The sequence below is a fragment of the Lathamus discolor genome, chromosome 1 (assembly GCF_037157495.1).
Source record: "Lathamus discolor isolate bLatDis1 chromosome 1, bLatDis1.hap1, whole genome shotgun sequence".
Lineage (NCBI taxonomy): Eukaryota > Metazoa > Chordata > Aves > Psittaciformes > Psittacidae > Lathamus > Lathamus discolor.
This window is the reverse complement of record NC_088884.1, coordinates 131901875-131926105: the sequence shown is the minus strand read 5'-3', so window position 1 is coordinate 131926105 and position 24231 is coordinate 131901875. Positions and strand designations below refer to the sequence as shown.

Sequence of the window (24231 nt, the reverse complement as noted above, 5' to 3'; positions counted from 1 at the left end):
GTTATCTTTTAATGTTATCTTTAAATTCCTAAAGACTTTTTTTTTTTAACCAAGAAGCAAAAAAATAAAATATATATATTATATATTATATGCTCCATCCCCGGCAGAGTTCAAGGCCAGGCTGTATGAAGCCTTGGGTGGGATGGTTTAGTGTGAGGTGTCCCTGTCCATGGCAGGGGGGCTGGAACTAGATGATCTTGAGGTCCTTTCCAACCCTAATTATTCTATGATTCTATGAACATATATATATATATATATATATTCATATGTATAAATATATACATAAAGCCTATTGATCCTAATCTTTGTTTGACAGCAGCTACACAGCTTGATTATGGGTATATACTACCATCTTCTTCCTATCATAAACCCAAATTCTTTCACATTCCTAGATGAAATACTTTGGTTAGCTATCAATTTGTCATAAGTATATGCCCTTCATGAAGATAAAAGAGCACACCTATTATAATATTGCTGAACTATCCTCCTTAAACTATCCTCCCTATACTATAATATTGCACTAAGCAAACCACCCATTGTGTGAAAAGCCCTTTGATATTTCAGTAACACCTGAAACGTTAAGTTCTGGCACTGAAAGTATTCTGAGAAATTTTGCTGTTTCTTACTTTGTTGTAGACTTACATTTGAGGTTGAGTGCTCCTTACATTTGAAGTAATTTCCAAAACCTACCCCTAGGTATTCTTGTTACTGTCCTTTTAAAATACATTGAAAGAAGAACCGAAATTTCACGCAGCTTCCAAAGGCAACACATGCATACTGAATAGAATTTCACTTCTAGTTAATTTTCCTAGCTTTTTCTTTTCCTCTCTACAGTCTGTTATAACACGAAAACATAAAATTATATGCATCACCATTTCTTCAACCTATTTTAAACTCCACATTGTCAGCAAGACTATCTCTTTTTAACAATCTGACTATGTAAGGGTTTTTTTTATTAACAGAGTTCAAACAATGACGACTAGAATACTTTGATTCCTATGTTCCAGATTCAGATCATGTCATCAGTGATCCCTTGCCAACAGCATCAATTTGCATCCTGAGCCAGCAATTCAGATTTTAGTCTTAAACATGCTCTCCTGCAATTAAGCTCTTTCAGACTGTATTCTTCCCTTTCTTACACCTCTCGTACAAAACTCCCTGAAAACTAGTAGGAATGTTTGTATTTTAGGTGCGTACGTGTGTGTGTGTGTGTGAGTGAGTGAGTGAGTGAGTGAGTGAGTGAGTGTGCACACCCATGGCAAGTTGTTATGTATCTTATAGTGCTCTACTACCAACATGGTTAACTTAAAATACCCAGATTTCCCAAGCATTATTTATGACAGGGCTGGTGGGAGGGGGAGAGACAGCAAGGAAATCACTTTTCTGAGTTAGAGTCAATAAATACCATATCTGAAAATATCAAATACCTGTGACATTAGTGTCCCAATTTTTTTTAATCAGTTCCTCCAATATTCCAATTATATTGCTCCAGATACAATCAAAAACTTCAGAAGCCACAGCATCTTTGATACAGGCATTGGGAGAAACAGGGGGAATGCCACGTTTACTCCTCTTCTCAGCAAGACGCATTTTCTTTTGTTCCCAACTCTCATCATCACTAATAAAGAAAGCAAATTCAAATGAATTTTCTTCCCCTCCTTCTAATACGCCAAGTGAATAGAAACATACATATGGAAGAAGAGCCAGTCCGGCATAGATAACAAAAAAAATCCAAGTTCAACCATACAGAGTACCTATGGGAGCAGAACTTAATAAATGTGATGATTTTTCTTTTGCTTGCAGGTGAAAAATTAAAAAATTCAGTCAGGACATTACAACAAAAGGAACTGCAGGCCTAGAAGGAACAGCTTTATACTCGGCACTTAATCATTTGAGACTAAATCCTATGCTTTTAACCACAACTTAAGGGAACTACAGTCTGCTGCAGTTAGTAGATGGACTATCACATAGAGTATTTCTTTGTTTTTCTCGTCCTGTGTAAGTGCACACATCTGCAACACCCTACCACTGATCAAAGACAAACAACTTTAAAGGATTTCTGTGGACTGCCAAGAATAGCAGAGACTATAGCCTTATGCTTACCTTATTCCCTCCCACCACTGTGTGGACACTTACGTTTTTACTTTCTTCCCCTCCCTCCCTAGGGAAGCAGAGTGTAGCAACATTTCCTAACTTGGTCTTCTAATACACCCCTCAGAAAGAAAACTTTAACCTTTTTCTTCTTTTAATGCCTTTTTTTTTTTTTTTTTTGAGATTACAAGTATGATCCTGAGGATTCTTAAATCCAAACCGAAATCCTTTCCAAAAGAGGCAGCCACCCAGCCCCCCCCCCTTCAAAAACAGGACCGAAAGGATCTCAGTCTGGTTCTTCTGTTTTTCAGAACAACCATGTATTTTAGCACAAAAAGCTCTGCTTTGTGACCCACTAAGTCCTACCAAAGTTTCTCCCTCATAAAGGTGTTTTAGAAAACAGCACATTACAGTCTTTCATGCACCCATTAGCCTATCTGCTGGAACATTCAATCAGTTCACAGGAAAACTGGGTTGCACTGTGAAGGGGACAGTTCCACGATTCCTGTCACCTACAAGAACGCCCTAAATGCAGGTTGTATCCTGCACCTCTCCTCACAAAGCTGTTATACACTGCACAGAAAGAACTTAATATTCATTAGGACAGACAATGAGAGCATGCACAGTGCAATGAACCTAAACAACCTGGTACTCAAGGCACTTACTTGGGAGGAACGGATTCCTTCATTCTACTCTCCATCTTAAAAATCAGATAGTAATTTTATCGAATCTCCATGCACAAAACACCTCAAAACAACTAGTGGTTAAGACACATTCCTCTTACATGGGAGATGTGAATTTTGAACCACTAGAAAGACAACATACCTAATCTTCTTCCTGCCCAGTGAGTGCTACCAAACACAAGGACAGAAGGAACTGTATCTTACAGAGGAGAAACATAGCTTATGAACACAGACTGGGTTCACTGATAAGTTTTTCATTATATTCTTCAAAAATACATATATCTGTTATTTACAGCTCCTTGTTGTCAAAAGCAAGATATTCTTCTATTTTTCCATCCACATCATAGATTTCTTCTTCCAGGAATGAATACATGGCTGAGTCAGAGGCAGAAATCCCAGTGGAACTTGAATCCAGTGATTTACTTATTGGAGACGCTGTTGGGATCAGTTTAGAACCTGAAATGCAGAGCCTGAAAAAAATCAATAAAATGAAAGTTAAATATTCAAAGAAAGAACAAAGTGCATTTAGTTATACTGAAATACATGATTTCAGTATAGTTTCAGTAATACAAAAGTAATATTTGTACATATTTCTGAAGAGGGAAAACCAAAACAAAGACTTTAAAAAGTGGACATACTCCTTTATGTTACTAGTACATTCACGAAGGCCAGGTAAACACTTAGTATCCACATGGGTATCACTTCTGCTCTGAAAATGCTGAAAGCCTTCATCCTTCGGCAACAGAAGCTGCTTTCCTAGAACCCTGAATAAAAAGGAGAGAGCAAGTGATATCTTCAATGAAAATTCATTCCATATACAAATATCAAGGATACAAATACCAGCAAACAGTAACCAATTCCCCTTTTACGTCCCTTAGTATCAAATGACACAGAGCTCCCAGATTTCTTCAGTTCATTCTCAACCTCTTGGACTTTAAATCTGAATCAGAAAATTGTAAGTATAGGGAATCACTTAGAAATTCCACTCAGTGAAAATACTCTAAAAATACAGTGAAATGACTTAGTATTTTGAATTAATTACACAGCACAAAAACCTGTTTCCATTTTATGCATGTTCTATTAATTTTTACAGTATCTAAACAAGGCAAAGCATTAAGCAAAGCATGGCTTAATGCTAGTGAAGATTGCCACAGATTTATCACTTCTGTCTTGTCCTTGACAAAATGTGACAAACTTTGCTAGTTGATTTTAATTTATATTTACTAGTAACAAGCCTCTGCAAATTATCTAAAAGCATCCCATAGCTTACTGACAGTATTTCTTCTAATGGTGTTAAACTACTGACAGACATGCAGAACTATGTTTAGATCTATGCTATCTACAGCTTAGAGTCACCGCATCTCAAAGAGTGACATGACATCATTTATGAAGGCAGGACAGTACAACGCAGTGCAACACTGACTGCTGACCCCTGTGTTACATGAAGCAGTCATCAGGCTACACATCTATGTAAAACAATTGTAATTAATCATGTATGCATCCTTATATCTGTTCAATTAGTTATTGCCAGGTTAATATCACACTTTGTTTTACATTGATTTACACTGCCTAGGAAGACATTACTGCTGTGCAGTATATGTGAAGCACGTGGCCACCTTCGTTTTTCATTTCTTTTTAGAACAACCAGTAACAGAATTAATACTGAATTTCTTGGAATTTCACAGTATGTTTTCACTTACAGTAAAAACAAGGGGTTTTTTTACAAGATGTCTTCTTTATTTAGAAAAAGTTGTTATGAAAATGCTGCATTACTATTTTCTCTTTATACCGTGTTGAAGTATCCTTGTCTGCAATCACTGTGTTAAGCAAAAAATACATCATTACCTGCTAGTGCACCACCACCCAGACTTACTGTGTAACTACGGCACAGCTCAGAGAAGTGTTGGTGATGCCATACATCAAGAGCAATTCATAAGAGGGTACCCCAAAAATTCAAATTAGAGTGATAGACCAGCAAGAAGCTGCATTACCTTAGATGAGGAAATTGTTCAACCCAGTCTGCACATTCTGCCTGAAGGCTCTCAGTTTGGGAGGTCACTTTTCCTTCAAACAGCATTTCATCAATCTCCCAAAATAACTGATACACTCTCTGCGTGTTGGCTTTATCAAATTCCTACATATTATAAAATTAATAGTTGTTAGCAAATACACGTATTTACTAAAAAACCCCACAATATTTAAAGAACAGGACAACCTGGAGCAATTTGGCTGAGCATCTCAGAATAGATCTTCAGACTACCTACTTTGGACACACTATATACCACAGTGCAACAAAAATAGCTGGCTTGAGGCAGGCAAAGAATCCCAAATAGCTGGCTTGAGGCTGGCAAAAGCCATAATTGGAAAAGTGGCCTTCCATACCATTTCACTGAAGCTATAACTCAGTGCAACCAGAAACAGGTGAGTGTAGTGGCATATTAAAAGAGTAGAGAAGCACCTCACTAAGGACCCAAGCACTTAGCTGAGGGTTCCTCAGCTGGGGCACTGTTCAGAACTATGTTTGTCACTTAGATACTTTAATACTCTGAAAAGAAGTGGTAATACTCAGGGCCCAAATCATGTCTATTTCCTTCCAGCTGAGTGCACCCACTTCAGGCTACAGAAGGGATCACACCAAGAAGGAATAGGAAATTAACTCGCCTGGAGGGCTAGCAGGGACAGATAGGGTCAGTAAACTATGCAAAAAGTAAGACAGAATTCCCACTACCAGCCATGGATGGCTTTTTAAAATGAAAGTGGCAACAACCGCAGTGTTTTTGGATTTATTCAACATTGCCTGCCTGAACCAGGTATGCCTCAGAGGTCAGCCTCCATAACAGATTTAACCTTTTTCTGCATCATCTATGAAACAGAACTGAGCTTAGGTAAGAGCTAAATAAATACTGATACTGTGACATTTACATTCATGTCCATGAATCTCCTTTGTGACTCAAAACACCAAGAATAATTCAATTTAAACATTGCCACCATTATACAGTATTTGAAAGCACTGTATTTTATCACTTTATTGGACTCAGAAACCTAAGCCTACCTACCTTCTTTGGTAAGACAACTTTGTTTTCCCGAGATTTCATAATTTTACAGTTTTATTCCATTTTCCCTTTTTACACATCAGCTGCACAGATACCAGTGCGCAAATAAAACTTTTTTATTTTTAAATATTCATTTAACACACTTAATGATTAGCCTATTCTGACTGAAAGTGGTTAACTTCTACAGGAGAGGTGCTGCATGTCCATTTTCTGTAAAAAAATTGATCTTTTCTACAATATTTACAGAAAGAGTATTGTAAAAGTTTCTGCGACATACGTCATCCCTCCAGGAGTAAGCTGAACTTCTTTCGGTAGACAAACCAGTAGTATAGCTCTTTATTCCAGACCAAGAATTATTCAGCTCTGTGGGTGTTGTACAACCACTAGATGTAATTGATGAAAACGTTTCACTGTGAAAAGACAACAAATTTAAATGAAGAACAAAATGGCTTTCAATATAAACATTCTGAAAATAATGCAATTGATCACATAAATGGACAGTGACATATATTCATAGAATCATAGAACGCTTTGGGTTGGAAGGGACCTTAAAGATCATCTACTCCCAACTGCCCAGTTCAGCTAATGGGCACATGAAACACTGCACATTAAAGATAACATAAGCCTTCTTTAACTCCATTAGAAGCTATCACAAGAAAAATTTTACAAAACTGAACACAACATCACTACAAATGTTCCAATGAGGATTGAGTTATATGTTGATACACAATGTCTTTTATGCTGTTAGACCTGGTGTACTTTAAGCCTTGTGCTCCAGAATACTAGCTCTCAGAAAGATCTACCTGGTCTCTGCCAGCTACCACCAATCCTCTGATGCAGTGAAAGCAAGGGCGGTCAGATGTGCAGGCCAAGCAAATCCTAACCGGTGCCAACTGGAATAAAGCTTCTTGAAAGTTAACTGACCCACAACGCTGGTGAGCATGATTTGCATTTAACCATGAAGTCCGACTTCCCTTCCAGCCTTAATCGGTGCTCTTTACTATACTCTAGAAATATACAAATCCATAACAAACCAGGAGTAAAGTTCAAGCCCTCTAAACAATGGGTTAGGTCAACCTGCATATATCCTATGATAGTTGTTATCTGTAAGAATGATCTTTAAATACCTATTTAAGCCAAGAGTCCTTTAAGGAAGTACTATTTCAGAAGTGAATGCATACCAAGTATAATTGTTGATGGCTTCCTGCACATTTCTCGCAAAAACTGCTGGAAGAGACTCTCCACTTTTTCCAGAAAGACACTGATTTGTGGAACCTCTGGACAGTCCCCTCCTATAAACACATAAACACATCATTCCATAATATTAAATAAGGTTAACTCACACCTTCACTGGAGAAAAATGTATAGACAACACTGTTGAACTTTTCTACCCTGTCCATCAGCATAAGTATTTGCTTGAAACACACTGCCTTGTTTTAAAATAGTTTTTATTTACCTAAGTTTGTTTTTGTTGATTTTTTTTTTTTTTGGGGGGGGGGGTAATATTTGAGACTTATTTTACTCCACAGGCATCATCCTTCAATTCTGTGGTTTAAAATTTGCCTGAATCACACACAAGGTGTGCAGCAGCAGCAGCACCTCACTATTGCAGGAAGGGAGCAAAGGCCAAACCCAGCAATTGTCCATACAGCAGATAGGTATATTGGTACGTGTTTCTGTTCAATCATTAACATAGAGTCCACTTTCCCACATGTCTCTCTACATAAAAAGAAGTTCAGATACAGTGCCGAGCAGACAGTGGTCTTTATTAAAACTATGAACTCTCAACTTGGCTGTTTTATGCGAACCAAGATACTAGTACATCAGGAAACACAGGCATAGTCTCAGCATGTTTACAAGCCACAAAGCATCAGTTTCTCCAGTAACAAAGACTCCTCAACACTGTCTCAAAAACCAAGCCACAAACTTTCTAGTACTATGCCTTTCCAGCACAAGAAACACTAGAACTTGTCTTTTTTATTTCTCCAAATACCTGACCACATGCTCAAACTTTAAAACCATCCCTTACAAACCTCATGGATGAATATTAAGATACACAAGGCTCAGGAATGCCTGCACTTCTATTACTAGCCTAAAAAGAATACCTTTTAATGCAGGAACTTTTTTTTTAACAGAAACTCTTCCTAATCACACATATCTATCATCCTATTAAATTCTGTCATTAACGTGTTAAACCCACCTCTTCAGAATATACACTGTCAAATAGATGTGTCAAAGTGTTGCTCAGAAACACGTTTACAGCAACAGATCACTTCAGCTGTGGAAGTTCCTATTTTTACCCCATAAATCCTCAGGTCATAACTGTGACTAGCAGCGTGACTGCATCGAAGTACATTTGTGAATGAGTAACTGTAAGGAAACAGTTCACAGTTCAAGAGTTTTCCTGACTTCTTTAGCCAAGAAATGCAGACTGGCCCTGCAACACTTAGGACTGCTCTGTTTTCTTCCTATCCCTTCTGATACTTATCTTGACTTTACATAGAATACTGTATACATATGTCAAATCTAACTCTCCACTCAATGGACCACATCACCATTTCTCATCAGCGGAGATCCTAAATTGCAAATTCTTGGAGGCTGGTCCAATGGCAGTAGAAAGCATCTCTATGTGTTTGCTCTAAATTTCTTCCCTATTCCCTAGGCACCTGCTTTTGGCCACTGTCAGCACTCTAGTTATTTGCCTGTGCAAGAACCCTTTCTTTTTGTATTCCAGCTTTCCATTTACTTGACAGACTTTTGGCAGCCCAAGCTAACTGACTGGATCTCCTGTATCTATACGGCTTTCTGACTTCTCAAAAAGCGCCGAGAGGGGGCTTTTGTGGCTTTGAAGGAAATCTGAACCTACAAACATTGGGTAAACAAACAAAAAAAAAAAAAAAAAAAAAAAAAAGAGAAAAATTTCATGTACTTCCTCTGTGAAACAAAGCACAGGCATTATATGTAATGGCATAATACACGACATGAGATGGAGAAAACTGCCACATGGTGCCCCGGCATGCCGTGGTACTCCTCCCTCTGACTCCTTAGACCACACGCTATACGATGAGACAGGAAACAATCGCAATGAAATGAAGCGAACAAGAAAACCCCTCCCAGCACATCCATAGCACGCTTCTCCAGCTTCGGCAAGCGAAAACCAGGGACGGCAGCCCTAAGCGAGGTCTCTGCAATTGCAGGCACCAAATGATGAGGGTACAAATAATAACGTTGTCAGCCCGTACCCGCGCGATGCTCCAGCCGCCCCGAGAGGGCCGGCGAGCCGGGCCCGGCCCCCTCCCCGCCGCACGACACACCGCCCCGCCAGCCTTGTCGCCCGCACTCACCCCACGACGAGGAGCCCCCGGTCGCTGCCGCAACCCTGCGGGCCAGCGCCCCGCGCCCGGCGCATCGGGGGGCCCGGGGGGCAGCGCGGCAGAGCCCCGGGAGGGCCCTCGCACCGCCCCGGCCTCTGCGGCGCGGCGAGGAGGCGGCACGGCACCGCCCGGCCCTGGCCCTCGCCCTGGCCCCGCCGAGCCGGGGCGGCTCTGCAGTTGGATTCCCCCCCACCCGCTCCCCACCCGCCCAAGGGCTGCCGATACAAAGGGGCGCTCACGAAAATTAAGCCCCAGCCTGAACGGAAGAGGTGTACATCTTCCCCCCCGCCGCCGCCCCCGAAATCGCAGCCATAAAAGACTCAGTTTAGGATCTTTCTTCCCTGATACAGTTATACAGTGCTGGACAGCTGGACAACTGAATAAAGAATTTCCACTGCTAATTGAGTTCTCCTCAGAACTATCCCTGTTCAAATCGCCGATCTCCCGGAGCACGGGTGACAGGGCAAAGCGTAGGCTGCCAGCTGCAGATTTACACCTGACCATTCGTCTCTAGCTCCAGTACGCAAATCCTTGTGTCTACATATTTTGCCAATAGCCGCTCGCAGAGGAGGAAGTACATTTGCTCATAAGCAAGAAGAAACTAAAAGTATTCTTACAGAGAAAGAAGGCAACATTAGAAATTATGAAAATTAAGACTGAAAAATATACAGCACATGAAACCTCTCATTATAGGAAAAACAACCAACAACATTCAAATGATATTTAGAGTTTCATAACCAAACAAAATACTACTCACTAAGAAAGGTGTATGGAAAATGACTAAGCATTTTTCCTGCTACATTTAAAGAATTTTCACCAAAAATAGCTTTAAAAAAAAAATGAAAATCCACATTCTTGTGATCCAAACATCTAGAAAGATTTTATTTTTACATGTTGTAACAACTCTCTATCCTTAGCAATCATTCTTCTATAAGAGTGTTTGTCCAACATCCCATACTCACGCAGAAAAAAAGCATAGTTCCTTGTCAAGATACACATATCCAACAAGCAGCTGAAGATCTAGAACAGCATGTCCAGGTTAAGAAAACACAATTCTGGCTTATAAATCACTGCACATATATATGTTTGTGGAACCTCCTGGATCGATTGTGCCCTGCTGTGCTGTCCCTCTAACAGATATCGGGGTGGTTGAAGTCTCCCCCGTGAGGACCAGGGCTTGAGAATGCAAGGCTGCACCTCTCTGTCTATAGAGGGCCTCATCCACTCAGTTTTCCTGGTCTGGTGGTATGTAGCAGAGCCACACTGTAATGTCGTCTGTGCCTACTGGCCCTTTAATACTGACCCAAAAGCTCCCTGGCTGGCTCCTCCTCCATCCTCAGGCAGATTTCTGTGCACTCCAGCTGGTCATCGACGTTGAGGGTGACACCCCCTCCTCATCTATGCTGCCTGTTCTTCACGAAGAGCCTATATCCTTCCATTCCAATATTCCAGTCACAGGATACATTCCACCACATCTCCATGATGCCAATGAGATCATAGGACTGCAGGTGTGTGCATGTCTAACTCCTCTTGTTTAGGAGCCATGCTATGTGTGTTCACATAGAGGCATTTTAGTTGGGCTCCCAATGAAGGTAATCTACTGGCTGGAGTGGCGAGAATTCCTTTGTGCTGCTCTTCAGGTGCCATCCTGCTACGTGTATCCCTCTCCAGGCTCTGAGTGTCTCTTACTGGCACTGGCATCAAACTGGTAGGAGCGGGATGAATTGAGGTTGCTGTCCCCCAGAAACTTTAGTTTAAAGCCCTCTTCACTATCTTGGCAAGTCTAAGGGAAAATCCTGCCTGACCAATTTGGTGGCCTTCTATGATGGGGCTACAGAACTGATGGACAGGGGTAGAGCAGTTGACATCACCTACCTGGACTTGTGCAAAGCATTCGACACTGTCCCACACTACATCCTTGTCTCTAAATTGGAGAGACACCAATTTGATGGATGGACCACTCAGTGGATAAAGAACTGGCTGGATGCCTGCACACAAAGAGTCGTGGTCAATGGCTCAATGTCCAGCTGGAGACCAGTAACAAGTGGTGTCCCTCATGGATCGGTGTTCGGACCGGTCTTGTTCAACATCTTTGTTGCTGATATGGACAGTGGGATTGAGTGCGCCCTCAGCAAGTTTGCCAATGATACCAAGCTGTGTGGTTTGGTTGACACGCTGGAGGGAAGGAATGCCATCCAAGGGACCTTGACACGCTTGTGAGGTGGGCTGATGCCAACCTTATGAAGTTCAACCATGACAAGTGCAAGGTCCTACACCTGGGTCGGAGCAATCCCAGGCACAGCTACAGACTGGGCAGAGAAGAGATTCAGAGCGGCCCTGCAGAGAAGGACTTGGGGGTGCTGGTCAATGAGAAAATGAACATGAGCCGGCAGTGTGCACTCGCAGCCCAGAAAGCCAACCGTATCCTGGGCTGCATCAAAAGGAGCGTGACCAGCAGGTCGAAGGAGGTGATCCTGCCCCTCTACTCTGCTCTTGTGAGACCTCACCTGGAGTATTGTGTGCAGTTCTGGTGACCTCAACATAAAAAGGACATGGAACTGCTGGAACAAGTCCAGAGGAGGGCCACAAGGTTGATCAGGGGACTGGAGCACCTCCCGTATGAAGACAGGCTGAGGAAGTTGGGGCTGTTGATCCTGGAGAAGAGAAGGCTGCGTGGAGACCTCATAGCAGCCTTCCAGTATCTGAAGGGGGCCTATAGGGATGCTGGGGAGGGACTCTTCGTCAGGCACTGTAGTGACAGGACAAGGGGTAACGGGTTAAAACTTAAACAGGGGAAGTTTAGATTGGATATAAGGAGGGAGTTCTTTACTGTAAGGGTGGTGAGTCACTGGAATGGGTTGCCCAGGGGAATTGTGAATGCTCCATCCCAGGCAGTCTTTAAGGCCAGATTGGACAGAGCCTTGGGTGACATGGTTTACTGTGAGGTGTCCCTGCCTATGGCAGGGGGGTTGGAACTAGATGATCTTAATGTCCTTTCCAACCCTAACTCTTCTATGATTCTATAATCAAGCACATTCACAATGCAGACAAATGGAAGTGAAAAGAAGAATGAAACCCTGTCTTTCCCTAAATCCCAAAAGCTTGTGGGACAGTTTATCAATAAAGAAGCCCATTATATAACAATAAGTGTGTTTAAACTGGTTCTACTGTACGTAATTTGTTTCCTTTAAAAACAACATTCACAGCATGGAGTTAATGGACAAAAATAATGCTCTAGTAGGCTGAATAAACCTCAGTCAAACTGTTGAGCATGCTGCTTATTTCAGACTGCTCCAAAGCATTATAACTGCTTTTGAAAGAGAAAATAATAGCCTCAAAACAACTGTGTCAAATGAAACAATGTGTCAAGCTAAAGGAAAATATAAGGCTGCTTATAATTTTTAATGATGTGAAAATAAACTGAAATAGAGCAAAACAAGAACACAAAACAGGAAGAAGGCATGAGCATATGAATCAGCAATGTGTCTTCAGTTGAATTTTAAGATCTTTGCTTTGCATTTGTTTATTGAGAAGGGGCATGGGGGAAGTAGAGCCTTGTGGACAGTAAAAGCCTAAAATTTGGCCCACATTACGTTTAAATATTCACTGCAAAAAAATATTTTTTTCTTTTCCCCCTCTTTCCTGAAGCAACACTTAAGTTGCTTAGATCAAAAAGGGATAAACATAATAAGCCAGCTAAGCATAGAGGTTTCACAGTTGCATTTAAAAGTCAAACTATGCTACAGAATTGTTTACACCATCAACCTCACAATGCTGTACAGAGGTAAGAGTCTTTTGTTCTACATTAAGAAGAAGAGAAGAAGTGGGCATCAGGTCCAAGAAACAGTAGACTAAACAAGAAGGAAAAGTGAGTCTGTATGGACAAAATGCTTAAAAAAAAAAAAAAAAAGTATTAGAGCTTCAGGTTTCCTTTTCCAAGTCAGGAAAAGCTCAGGAAAAACATATCCGATCACACATGAAGGGCTTGACAAGAAGGCATAAAAGCAATTAAAGAGAGAAGTTCCAGGCTTAAAGGAACACAAAGTCAAGAGAAATCATGGATATGGAAGGAGAAACATTTTGAGATTAATTGAAAAAGGGGGAAAAAAAGTCAAGGATGAGGATATGGAACAGGAGACCTGACTGACCATCGCCTTGCGTGGGATTTTAAAGGCAAAGAACTTGAATGTGTTACGCAAGGTCAGAGTTCCGAAGGGAGATAGGACATATCACAGCAGCAGCAGCAGATTATTTTCACACCTAATTTGAAATATAATTACAAAACCAATATACACATCTATGGAAAGAAATTGGTTTTGAAATCACACCATCCATTCTTAACACTGGTTCAGGGCAACTACCATGGGAGCCTCTCTCTCATCCTTCTTTGAACTGATACAATGAACAGAAGCTGTTACTCTACAAACCCAGCCTGCCTGATACTCCTCTGTAAAGCTTACTCCCAGCACACCTCTTGAGAGCATTTTCGTGGACGTACATAGGCCATTCCTTCTCACTATCTTGTTCACAGACCAGAATGTACAAACTTCACTACAAATGACAGTTATCACCACTGCACAAAAGAACCTTTCCACATGTCCCCCAGCTCCATCTGTGGAGCAAGGAAGAAACAGACATAACATGACTACTTTCTGTATCAACAATAAATATTCCATGTGCAATGACACATTGTAGTTGAATATTTATTTATATCACAGAAAGTACAAAGTTCATAGGAAATACACGCATCCTTTTCCCTCTAGGTCAGGTCCAACTTGGTTGCAGTCAACCAGGGCACACACTCCATGTGTTGCTTGACAAAACAGATTTTTTGAACAGACACAGGAGGTCTTGAAGAATGTAAGAGCACTTTTACCCTCTTGTGATAACTTAAATGAACACAAACTGCCAAGTATGAGAGACAGTACTGAACATCACTGCCAGATCCCAGAGGAGGTGTATCTGAGGACACTGCTGTAACAACAGTGCTCAGAGCAGAGCATACTTAGATGTGATTAATACAACAGCACTGAATTCTTCCTTCAGCAGTGTGGCCCTCTGATGAGACAGATCCAGTCACTTTTACAGCTGTTTAAAGCAGTCAGTTTGGCTCAGCCTTTAATTACTTATTGCAGCAATACAAAGGAAATCATGGTAGATGACAACAATGCCTGTTCCTGCTTACAATACCCGTTCCTCAGCTTTCTCAAAGTCAGCTGTGGCATATCTTGAAAAGTCATCCCTGGAATAGTTTAGCTGAGGTAACCCCAGTAGGTGCACAGTAAATGAAGCAGAATCATGAGAAATTCAATAGATCTTTCGATTGCCTTCTGCAGAAAAATTATTTTAAGACAGCTGTAATATCTGTTTGGCCTGTGTGCTTAGAAATGACATGGTTCAATGAGGGGAAGAAAAAAATATCTGCCTTGGAAGGTGGACCTTCTAAGCTTCTAGGAAAAAATCTTTATCATTGGTATTACTGAACATACCAGAGGCTTGGCAGCTAGCAAAGATACACCCAAAAAAAGTGATAGCACGTCTTTGTTGATGTGTCACTCTAGCCCCAGAGATTATTTTCACTTTTCTCTTTTACGTATCAATAAGCATTGTCAAAACCATTTCAGTGCTTTCGGTCACCTTGGTCATTGGTCTGTGAAGTACTGACTTTACCTGAAGCTTGAAAATATGAATCTTTACCACAGTTTTTCTATTGTTATTATTTAATCATACCACCTGACTAGGTCCGTTTTCAGAAATGGCACTTAATATCTCTGAAGCTATATACAGTTTACTAATGCTTTGATGATTAGACTACCTAGGAGCACTCATACGGTTGAACTGTTACTGTTATTAGTAAGGTGACAATCTCCAATATGTCTAAATTAACATAATTTGCCACAATGTAAATTTTCTTATTTTGTAGCTGAACGTCTTCCTAAACATTCATAAAAGCCACATTTGGTTCAAAAGGAAGACAGCTTTGGAATACTTCCTTTAGCTCCAGAGGGGAGGTAATCTTGACAGACTTTGCCAAATGCATATCATCGCTCACTAGTGCAACACAGCTGATCAATAGACATCCTCATTATCTCATAGTAACACTGCAATGACTATGGTCAAGGTAGACAAATGATCTCCAGGAAGACTATGATTTGATTTTAGTTTTGGGGCACAATTGCATAATGGCAAGACAAAAAAAAAAAAAAAAAAAAAAAGTGGAATAAGGGAAAACCAGGCCACTATTTTTAATACAATAACATGTACATGCAGCACAGCATTTTAAGTGGATATATGTACTACATACACTGAAGTGGAATGCTTAGTATTAGGCATTTTCATACTGAATCCTGAAATAGATGCAATGCTTCTGCAACCACGATCTGTGTTGAATTCTGCTCCTTTCTTTACAAGGCAGAGTAACAAACTGTTCTAAAGATAGGCTTATTCATATATAGCCATTTTATTCTTCTGCAAATTTTTAATGCATTTCAAAATTATAAAGCTTTTAAGGTGGCATAAGCTTGCTGAGTATTATATATTTGGTTTTAAGTCTATTTCTAAATGTGGTTCACTGTGAAAATGTAAACCGAAATATAATACTCAGTTCTAGGAAAAAGAAACAATTTCTGAGTGCAAGATATGCATGTTAAGCACCTCTTCTATTTATAGAAGTAAATCTGACTTTTTAATATAAATTAGAATTATCTTTAAGAAAAACACTATCACCTTAATCAACTGCAATATTAAAGAATGCTAATTAGTGTCTTAGAGAAGGTGTTTTATTTCTTTGGATCTGATAGGAGGCATTTACTGCTGCAAGATCAAGTGTCTGAACACACAGGGAGGGAGTAGCACCCCTAACAAAACACTTGGAAGTGGTCCACAAGACTTTCCCTGTATAATCTTGTTACTGATGTACATTTGGAAACTCACTTAATACCTTTTCATAACCGATTTCTTTCAACAGTGTAACATCAGAGATCAGAACAGGTTTTCATTCTGTTCATTAACCTCTGAAGAAAATTGGGCATATAATAAATAATTCATAACAGAAACAAAACTTTCTCCTCTCTGAACACTGAATTAAAAAAAAAAATAAAGAAATAAAAACGGTCTTTGAAATGTTGTACAGCAACAGCTCTACAGTACAGTGTGAAGCAATGTAAGTGTGGGGAAACCTTAGTCTGTATATGCTGAGGTATACTAAGTAACTTCTTCCTCTAGGACAACAGACACCCCTGGGTGGAGATGTCAAGATGTCACATCATTGTCTATAAAGCTTCTGTAATCTGAGGACATGAAAATTCTTCTCTACCTTTGCCATAGCATGATTTCCATGGTGGTGGATTGGAAGGAAAGCACTACTGGGAGGGAAAAAGAAACAACTTCTCATCTATCCCACAACCTCAACCACTTTCCTAAAACAAAACAAAAGAAAACAAAAGAAAACAAAACAAAAACCAAAGAACAACAAAAAACCCAAACTATTTAAGGCTTGCTTTGCCTTTCATAAAAAAATACCCTTTCTGTTGAAATGTACAGATTTCTTGATCTTTAAAGTTCACTACACCTGCCACAAAGTAACATGAACTGTCTATTTGCCTGCTTACACTACGAACAACTTTAATTTCAAGCAATGAAGTTGTTCAGCAGTTCCAGTTTTAAATACCTTAAAGAATTCTGCACTGAGGTCAAGACACTGAGTTTATAATGTTAAAAATATAATCAGCACATCTAGGCTGTTCTTTAAACAACCGGAACTGTACTTTTGCTTATGTTGACTTAAGCCACCAGATAATGCTCGATACTCTATTTCATCTGCCAAGTTGCCATTAACATTTAGTATCAAACATCAGCAAGTGCTCCAATACTCTGCCAAAATATTACATGGCAGAAGCCTCCCCCTCCAACTCTGTAGCCATAAGCAATCAAAATAAGAATACAATTGAAATGCTGCCTGTACTGTATGCACATCCCTTCCAGTGCTTAGCTCAAGTACTAAACAATCTTGCAATAAATTTCCAGAGCAACACATCCTTATTCCAATTCTTTTCTTTCACAACAGGAAGCATTAAAGAGCATATTTCACATATTTTAAAGCACAAGTGCTCAGTATGTAAATATACTGAAAGAAGTGTATCAGCCAGAGCAGAGGAATTACACACTGATGACAGGTAGTGTTTAATTAGATAATCTCTTGCTACACATTCACAAGAATCCCCTCATGCACACTGCCAATTTCTGATTATTAGGAAGAGCCATAGAGTCACCGTGCTAATCCTCTATTCCTTGCTGGCTGAAGCTTCTGGGACAATGCCACTGTATCAGCCAGCAGCTAATGAGTTTTCACCTCATGTTAGCACCTATGAACTGGATAAACATGCAGTGCAGCATTTAAGCTCTGTGTCCATACACAGGTCAACAGAGAAAGGCATAGGAAGAAAAAACGTAGGAACATAGGAAGAAAAAAAAAACAGAAAAGTACAGGATGATGCACACTTTATTGTCAGGTTATAGAAAGATAATAAAGAAAGCAAAATTAAAGGGTTAAACAATTCATTAAAACCTCTGGTGGTTGTTGATATAGCATCACGATTTTGGATAGCAAATAAAAATACAGTAACCAATCAATACAGAGGAATCTATAATGCTAAGGGAGGACATGTTTTAAAAACTATTAGTAGTTCAGCACAACTAGTCAGGAGAGGGAAGAGTAAGGGTGTAAAACTTATCAGTCATTCAGAAAGTCTTATGAAAGGCAATAAGCAGGAGAAAGAGGGGAAACAGAATGAAAATGAGAGGAAACCAATTGAGAGAACATGAAAGGCACTAGAAATACATTGTAAAATAGAAAGCAAGACAAAAAGGCTAGGTTCTTTGTGTCATGTGCCATAATAACCTGTAATAAACAATCCATGGGGATTCACGTTTTGGTGCAGAAAAGTTCCTATTATTCTTTACTTTTGCACTGCTTAGGTAGCTGGGGCACAGTTTGGTGAGTAACAACTACAGGCTATGATAGACACATTGATAATGTGCAATAGAACTTGGTTAGTCTTAACATACTGACATTTTTTACTGGCTTCCAAAGTACCATGTCAAATTAAAATTCTCCTCTAAGCTCTTTTACACTTATTCGCAATGAAAAAAATAGGCCGCATTACTACATTTACTCTTTTAGATCAGTACAATAATGGAAATGAGCAGCTAAGTAACACTGTAATGCTCTGTCTAGGTTAGTATGCATTTACAGCATGAAAGTGATCTATTGCTTTTAGTGGTTAAAACAGGAGACAGAGAATCTGAGTTTCCACTGTCTGCTGCAGCTCATCAAGTTACTCATGCCCACATTTTCAAAGTTAATCATTCTGAAGGCCAAAACTTGAGCTACCAAGAAATAAAAGCTGGCAGAAGACAGTGACATTTTTACGTCACAGATAAAACTACACATCTCATGCCAAGTTCACAAACACATTTTCCATGTGTTAGAATTATCCTGAAAATGGGGAGCAGCGCAATTAATTTCTACAAACTATTACCCATTCCTAAACCATATAACTTAAACCTCATCCTAGTGTACCTTTAGATCAGCTAAGGGCTGTTATCTCCTTTAGTTATTGCAAGATCTTAGGATTGCAATAATAATGTTTCTTAGAAAAGGAAACTATGTATCTTGGCATCCCCAGCATACTGTGGTAAGTGTAGCATAAGTTATCTTACTATTCTCTCAAAGAATTCCATGATCTTATATACCAGAATATGTTTTTAAGCAGTAATAAATGTGGATTTTTTTTCTCCATTTCAAGAGATTTATTCACTAGCACACCTTCAATTTGATTAGACAGATATGAAATCATTATGTAAATAAACTGAAAATGTGAAATCATAGAGTACTGCTGTAGCTTAACCCTACACAGTACTAGGACCAGTTGTTGGTAGTTGCAGAGCTCAGAAAATTGAGAATACATGGGAAAGATAAGAAGAAACCAATCACATTTTCACTACTTGGCACTTTCAGTGTATTTTAATTGCTTGTCTGCACCTAAGAAAAAAAGAAGAAAATAGTAAGATATTAAACAGATCCTTTCATTTCTTAACTAATTACTCCTAGTTAAATTGCTGCAAATGAAAGTAGACTGGCTATTGATAATGTCTTCTGAAACATTTTAAACAGCAATAACACTTTTCACAGAGGAAATTTGGGGAAGCAAAAGCCTCCTACCTGTTACTATCAACAACATAATATCATATTCTGTAACTCACAAATTCAAATCTGAACTCTAGGCAACAAATACTAAAGTTTTCAATATTTAATTAAGATGCTTGTTCTAAAAGCTTAAGTGAAACCATCTAATTAAAAAATGCTAATGTGGAGGTGTAGACTTTCCTTGTCAAAGTAACGTATCTTATTCCTCCTTCTACATCTTTCTGGTTCGGTTTTGTTTTTTTTGGAGGCAGACAATACCTTATCAGAATAAGTTCAAGTGCTATGAATAAAATATTTGAAATGCCACCATGCATACAGAAGTATAACAGCTAAAGGATAATTAGGGGATAGCAGTTACAAGTGTTTTAATAGCAAGGCAAAATAAGCATTTTGCTGCACACAACCATTTTTAATATATATAGTTTCTTCCTAATCTCAATAAGATCAGGTAGTTTGTCCTAAGAGTTAATATATATATATATTTTTATGGTAAAAGTTATCAGCACTTCAACAGGAATACCAGCTCATACAGCATTGCACTAGGCTTTATTTTTTGTACTAATAAAAGAAACAACTAGTGGGACATTATAGGCAAACAACACTGATTTGATTCTAGTATTGTTTATATAAGGCATCAAACACATTCTAAATAGAATTCCGTCAATACACTTCAAACCAGATTAACCTCCCTATTCCAACAAGGCTTCTCTACACAAATGCAGGAAAGTTTAAGCCTTTTAAGCCTGAAGAAGCTTACAATTTCTTCTGAAACAAAACCAAAGACATTAGATGGGAGCAGAGGGAAATAAAAGAAGTACATCAGTGAGGGTTTGTGTTCCTACTTGTATTATTTTCACAGTGTTACATAACTTAGTTATCTAGCAATTATATTTCAATTAATTCGCTATTTGCTAAAATAAATTTATATTTAGATAAAAGTATATATTTACAAATATGTATTCTCAATAGTTGTCTTGGAAAAAACACTCACAAAGCCATCAAAAGCACATTTACGTGATGTTGACATTGTGACCAGTAGTTACAGTCCAGAAAGCAACCCTGGAATAGTGATCATGGATTTAATATACAACCAAAGCTACCAACAAAACACTCTACCACATCAGGAAGGATTCCAAGACAGAACTGAAAAGTACCCCTTGAAAACAGTAGCTCGGTTTAAACAGGCATAAAAGAATTCTTTTTTTATCCAAAAGAGAGCAGGCAGTGACTTTCAAGACACTGTGGCTTCTAAAGCTTACAGAAGCAAACACTACTAGCACATTCAAAAACAGATCAGCCACATTCACAGACATTAGGCTCATAAGCTGATTCTAAAAGGACTAAACAGGTGCTTGCCTTCTAACATACCTTCTACATTGCCTTCTAACTTCGAATGACTGTGGATGCTGGGGAATAAGCACAGTTTCTCTGACAGGGAAGAGCAAGAAACTGACTTTCATGTCATATAATGTAAATATTATGCTACATGGAACAAATTAAAAGTAGAGATTATAAAATCCATCTGAGAGTTTAACAGTGTTACTAAACAGATTTCAGTCCTGACGATTTAAAAACCTAAATTCCCAAAATATATTAATTTCTATCAACACCTGGCAGAATTAATGTTTTTCTGATTATCAGCAATATCAAAGACAAGCATTGTTCAGTTCTAGAGGCAGCAACTAGATGTTCATGTACGATAACCTTATTTCACTCCACCAATACAAAAATACAAATACTAGCTCGCTTTAATAAGCTATTCTGCTTTAAGAAGCCACTTTCTGCTTCACTTTACCTTTGATTTAGCAAAATAGCAACTGAATCCTACGGCACCCGTACTTAACCACGCTTCTATCTTCATCAAAACCTAAACGTTTCCAAGGTGTAGCCTGAAGATTAAACAGAGGCATCCGAATTTTCGCACCCGTTATTTTTACAAGGCAGTGACTGAAATGTTTGCTTTGATGCACAGCTGCAGCCCCGGAACAGGCTTTGCTACAACTCCTACACTCGTCTGAGGTACCTTTATCGGTCCTACAGAAGCTCGGCACCCGCTGCCCTCCCCCTGCAAGCCCGAGGCGCTGCGCCCCTCGGGACCGGGCTCTGAGTTCCATTCCCCCAGCATACAGCCGCCCGCCTTCCAAGCGCGATACTGAGCACATTCCAGCAATTTGCTTCTTCCAGGCACCGAAAACAACTCCCGTGCAATCCATCACTCTGCTCTTGGGAGGTGCGCCTTCCTACCTTCAGCCTACCCCTGAGGGAAGGAAACTCCAGCACGGGGGGGGGATGTTCAGTACCTCTCAGGACAAGCAGAGGCAGAAAAGGCTGAGTGAAACCCCAGGGGAGGGGGGCGAGCACACGCAGTCACCACCACCCCCCATGTTTCAGGAGCGCACTCACGCAGGGCGCTGCGGGCTGCCGGCCGTCTCCCGGCCGTCACTCTCTTCCTCCATCACCGCCTCCTCCCCGATATCGGGCAGGGTGATGAGCAGGGCCTTCGCGCCCGCCCGGCCCCCGGGCTCCTTGTCCGCCGCGGCAGGGGCCGCGCGCGGGGGACGGCCGCCCTCTCCCCCCGAAGGCACCGCCGTGCCCGGACCGCAGCCGCCGGACAGCGGGCGTGGGCCGGGGCCCGGCGGGGCGCGGCGCAGCTTGGCGAGCAGGGCGCCCACCTCCAGCGCCGCCACCTTCATGGCCCGGGCGGGCGGTAGCCCCTTCCCGCAGCAGCAGGCCCGGGCGGGGAGGGAGCAGGCCCTCCTGGCAGGAGCTGCCCTGCCCGGCGGGCGTTGCTAGGCTAAACAAACCCCGCCGAGGCACGCACCGCCCTCGGTGCACCGCGCAGGCCAGCCCTGTGAGCCGAGTCTCGTGGAAGCGCGGGGGAGAAGCCTGTCTGTTAGCGAACGAAATAAAGTGCGGCATTTTCCCGTCCTTTAACACGCTACCTGATACTAAGGGGCAGAAAAACACTCCATCTGCCGGGGCCACAGGGACCCTGCTTCACAGCCTTCATGCGTTTGTGTGCAGAAAGAGTTTAAGAGAAATGGGAACCCAGATGCACCCAATCCAGCACACCTCTTCACACCATGTTAGTCAGCTGCAGAAGGAAGCTGCGGAGGGACAGCAGCCTACGGACAAAAATATAACAATGACAATCCCAGGCAGCTTGGAGAGCAAGAGAAGGTGTCAGAACTAAAGCCCTTTCACTCTCTTGGTACACATACCAGCATCACTGGCACAAACCAGACCACTGGAGGCATACGAGTCAGGGCCGAGTCAAAACACTGTCCTACCTTTGCACAGGATTTCTGGATGGATAGAGAGAAGCTTGATCACACCAGCAGCAGTTTGGGGACACTAATGGCTGGTATTACGGGTAGCGCGATGTGTCAGATCAGAATATGGCAGGTAGCGTGGCCCTTGGCAGCGTCCGAAAGAACAGCAAAAGTTTTAGAACTGTCACTTTATATGTACAAGCCCAGGAACATACATGAAGCAAACAGCTGCATTATCAACTTAAACCTGTCAGCTGCTGGTAGACAACAACCAAGGATATAAAGCTGGGAATTTTATCCCTGCCTTGTCTTCTTAGCACATCAAGATGTGCAATGAGCTGGCAGAGCAGCACACACACGACATCAAGTAGGGGACTGAGATTTGAAACTCGGACGTTCTTGGACTTTTTGTGTTACAAACTGAAGTAAGTAAGTTCTGACCAAAGTTTATGGGATAGGTCCACATAAACGTAACAGCAGCACAATCTGCATTTATTACTCACAGTACCAAAAAAGCCTTGACTGAGCCACAGTGAAAGTAGCATAATTGAGCATGTTGGTGTAGTGTATTTATTTCAGCTGCAGCCCTGAAGCAACCCTGCATGAAGACCTGGAAGAGAACCTATTATGATCATCACTGTGTAACTTGTTCATTACTCCCCAGTCTTCAAGAACCACAGAACTAGTCAGGTTCTACCCCAGATCTACGGACTTGAGCATTCTGCCTCTCAAGTGCTTTAAATATTCTGCTTTCAGTAAAGATGATTCATCTTTAGTTCTAGGTAATCTCTTTAACAGTACAAATTTGGAACCATTTTTCATTCACCTGGTATCCAACTCCTCAGCAAATCAGCATAATATAGTCTGATGCTGCCCACTGCAATGAAACTATCCAGCTAAAATATAGTCTGTTAATCTATAACTCTTCGCCATGGTAAACCCATTCATTTACTCTCAGTAATACTGTCAGACAGTACAGGAGCAGAGCAGAAGTAGGTAACTTTCAGACAAACAGGGAAAAATTACATGAAAATTCTATGTCAAGTGTAACTGTTGATTACCATTGGCCCTGTGTTTATCCCTTTTGCCTTTTTTTTTAAACATTAGTCTAATCCCCATTTTGAGCTTTTATAATGTTGAGGTGGGCCTTTTTTTTCTGTTGTAAAATATTTTAAACTGAATGTAGGTATTAAAATAACTGCCTAGAATGCATCATCATGGTATTACCATTTAAAAATGATTTTCACTCATCAGCAAGTACTCTTAGTTTGTTTTCTCAGCCATATTACAAAACTAAGCATTCATAACATGGGATTTTTTCACTGTTCTGAAGCTATCTTTGGGGGCATTTCTTGTAACAAGAAAAATCTTAGAATTTAGCAAAGCTGTCATTTGTCAGGTGTTAAGGGCCATAAAAGACTATTTGATCATCTAGTCTGTCCCCTTGTATCACATTTGACCTCAACATTTTCACATGCTTCCTCTGCATCTTTGTGTAATTTTTAATACCCATGTGAATGGCTAACATTTTCTAAACAATTTATATTGATG

At 40.5% G+C, this 24231-nt stretch overlaps 1 protein-coding gene across 5 annotated transcripts in view; it reads right to left on the bottom strand.

Moving 5' to 3' along the window:
* Nucleotides 1-22101, bottom strand: part of FAM149A (family with sequence similarity 149 member A) — a 28449-nt gene extending 6348 nt beyond the window's left edge. For 2 of the 5 annotated variants that reach the window (XR_010616207.1, XM_065696052.1), the window contains exons 1-7: nucleotides 21812-22101; nucleotides 7009-7119; nucleotides 6105-6237; nucleotides 4766-4908; nucleotides 3413-3538; nucleotides 3068-3244; nucleotides 1428-1618 (exon numbers count right to left, since the gene is read on the bottom strand). Coding sequence is in view for 4 of the 5 variants with exons in the window: in XM_065696052.1 (XP_065552124.1) it covers nucleotides 1428-1618; nucleotides 3068-3244; nucleotides 3413-3538; nucleotides 4766-4908; nucleotides 6105-6237; nucleotides 7009-7119; nucleotides 21812-22101 (1171 nt within the window). In the remaining variant the exon portion in view is untranslated. Of the gene's footprint in view, nucleotides 1-1427; nucleotides 1619-3067; nucleotides 3245-3412; nucleotides 3539-4765; nucleotides 4909-6104; nucleotides 6238-7008; nucleotides 7120-9069; nucleotides 9092-9171; nucleotides 9324-10163; nucleotides 10188-21811 lie in introns of those variants that run through there. The other 3 variants (XM_065696072.1, XM_065696064.1, XM_065696082.1) reach the window with 3 other exon arrangements.
* Between the last annotated feature and the right edge of the window lie 2130 nt (nucleotides 22102-24231).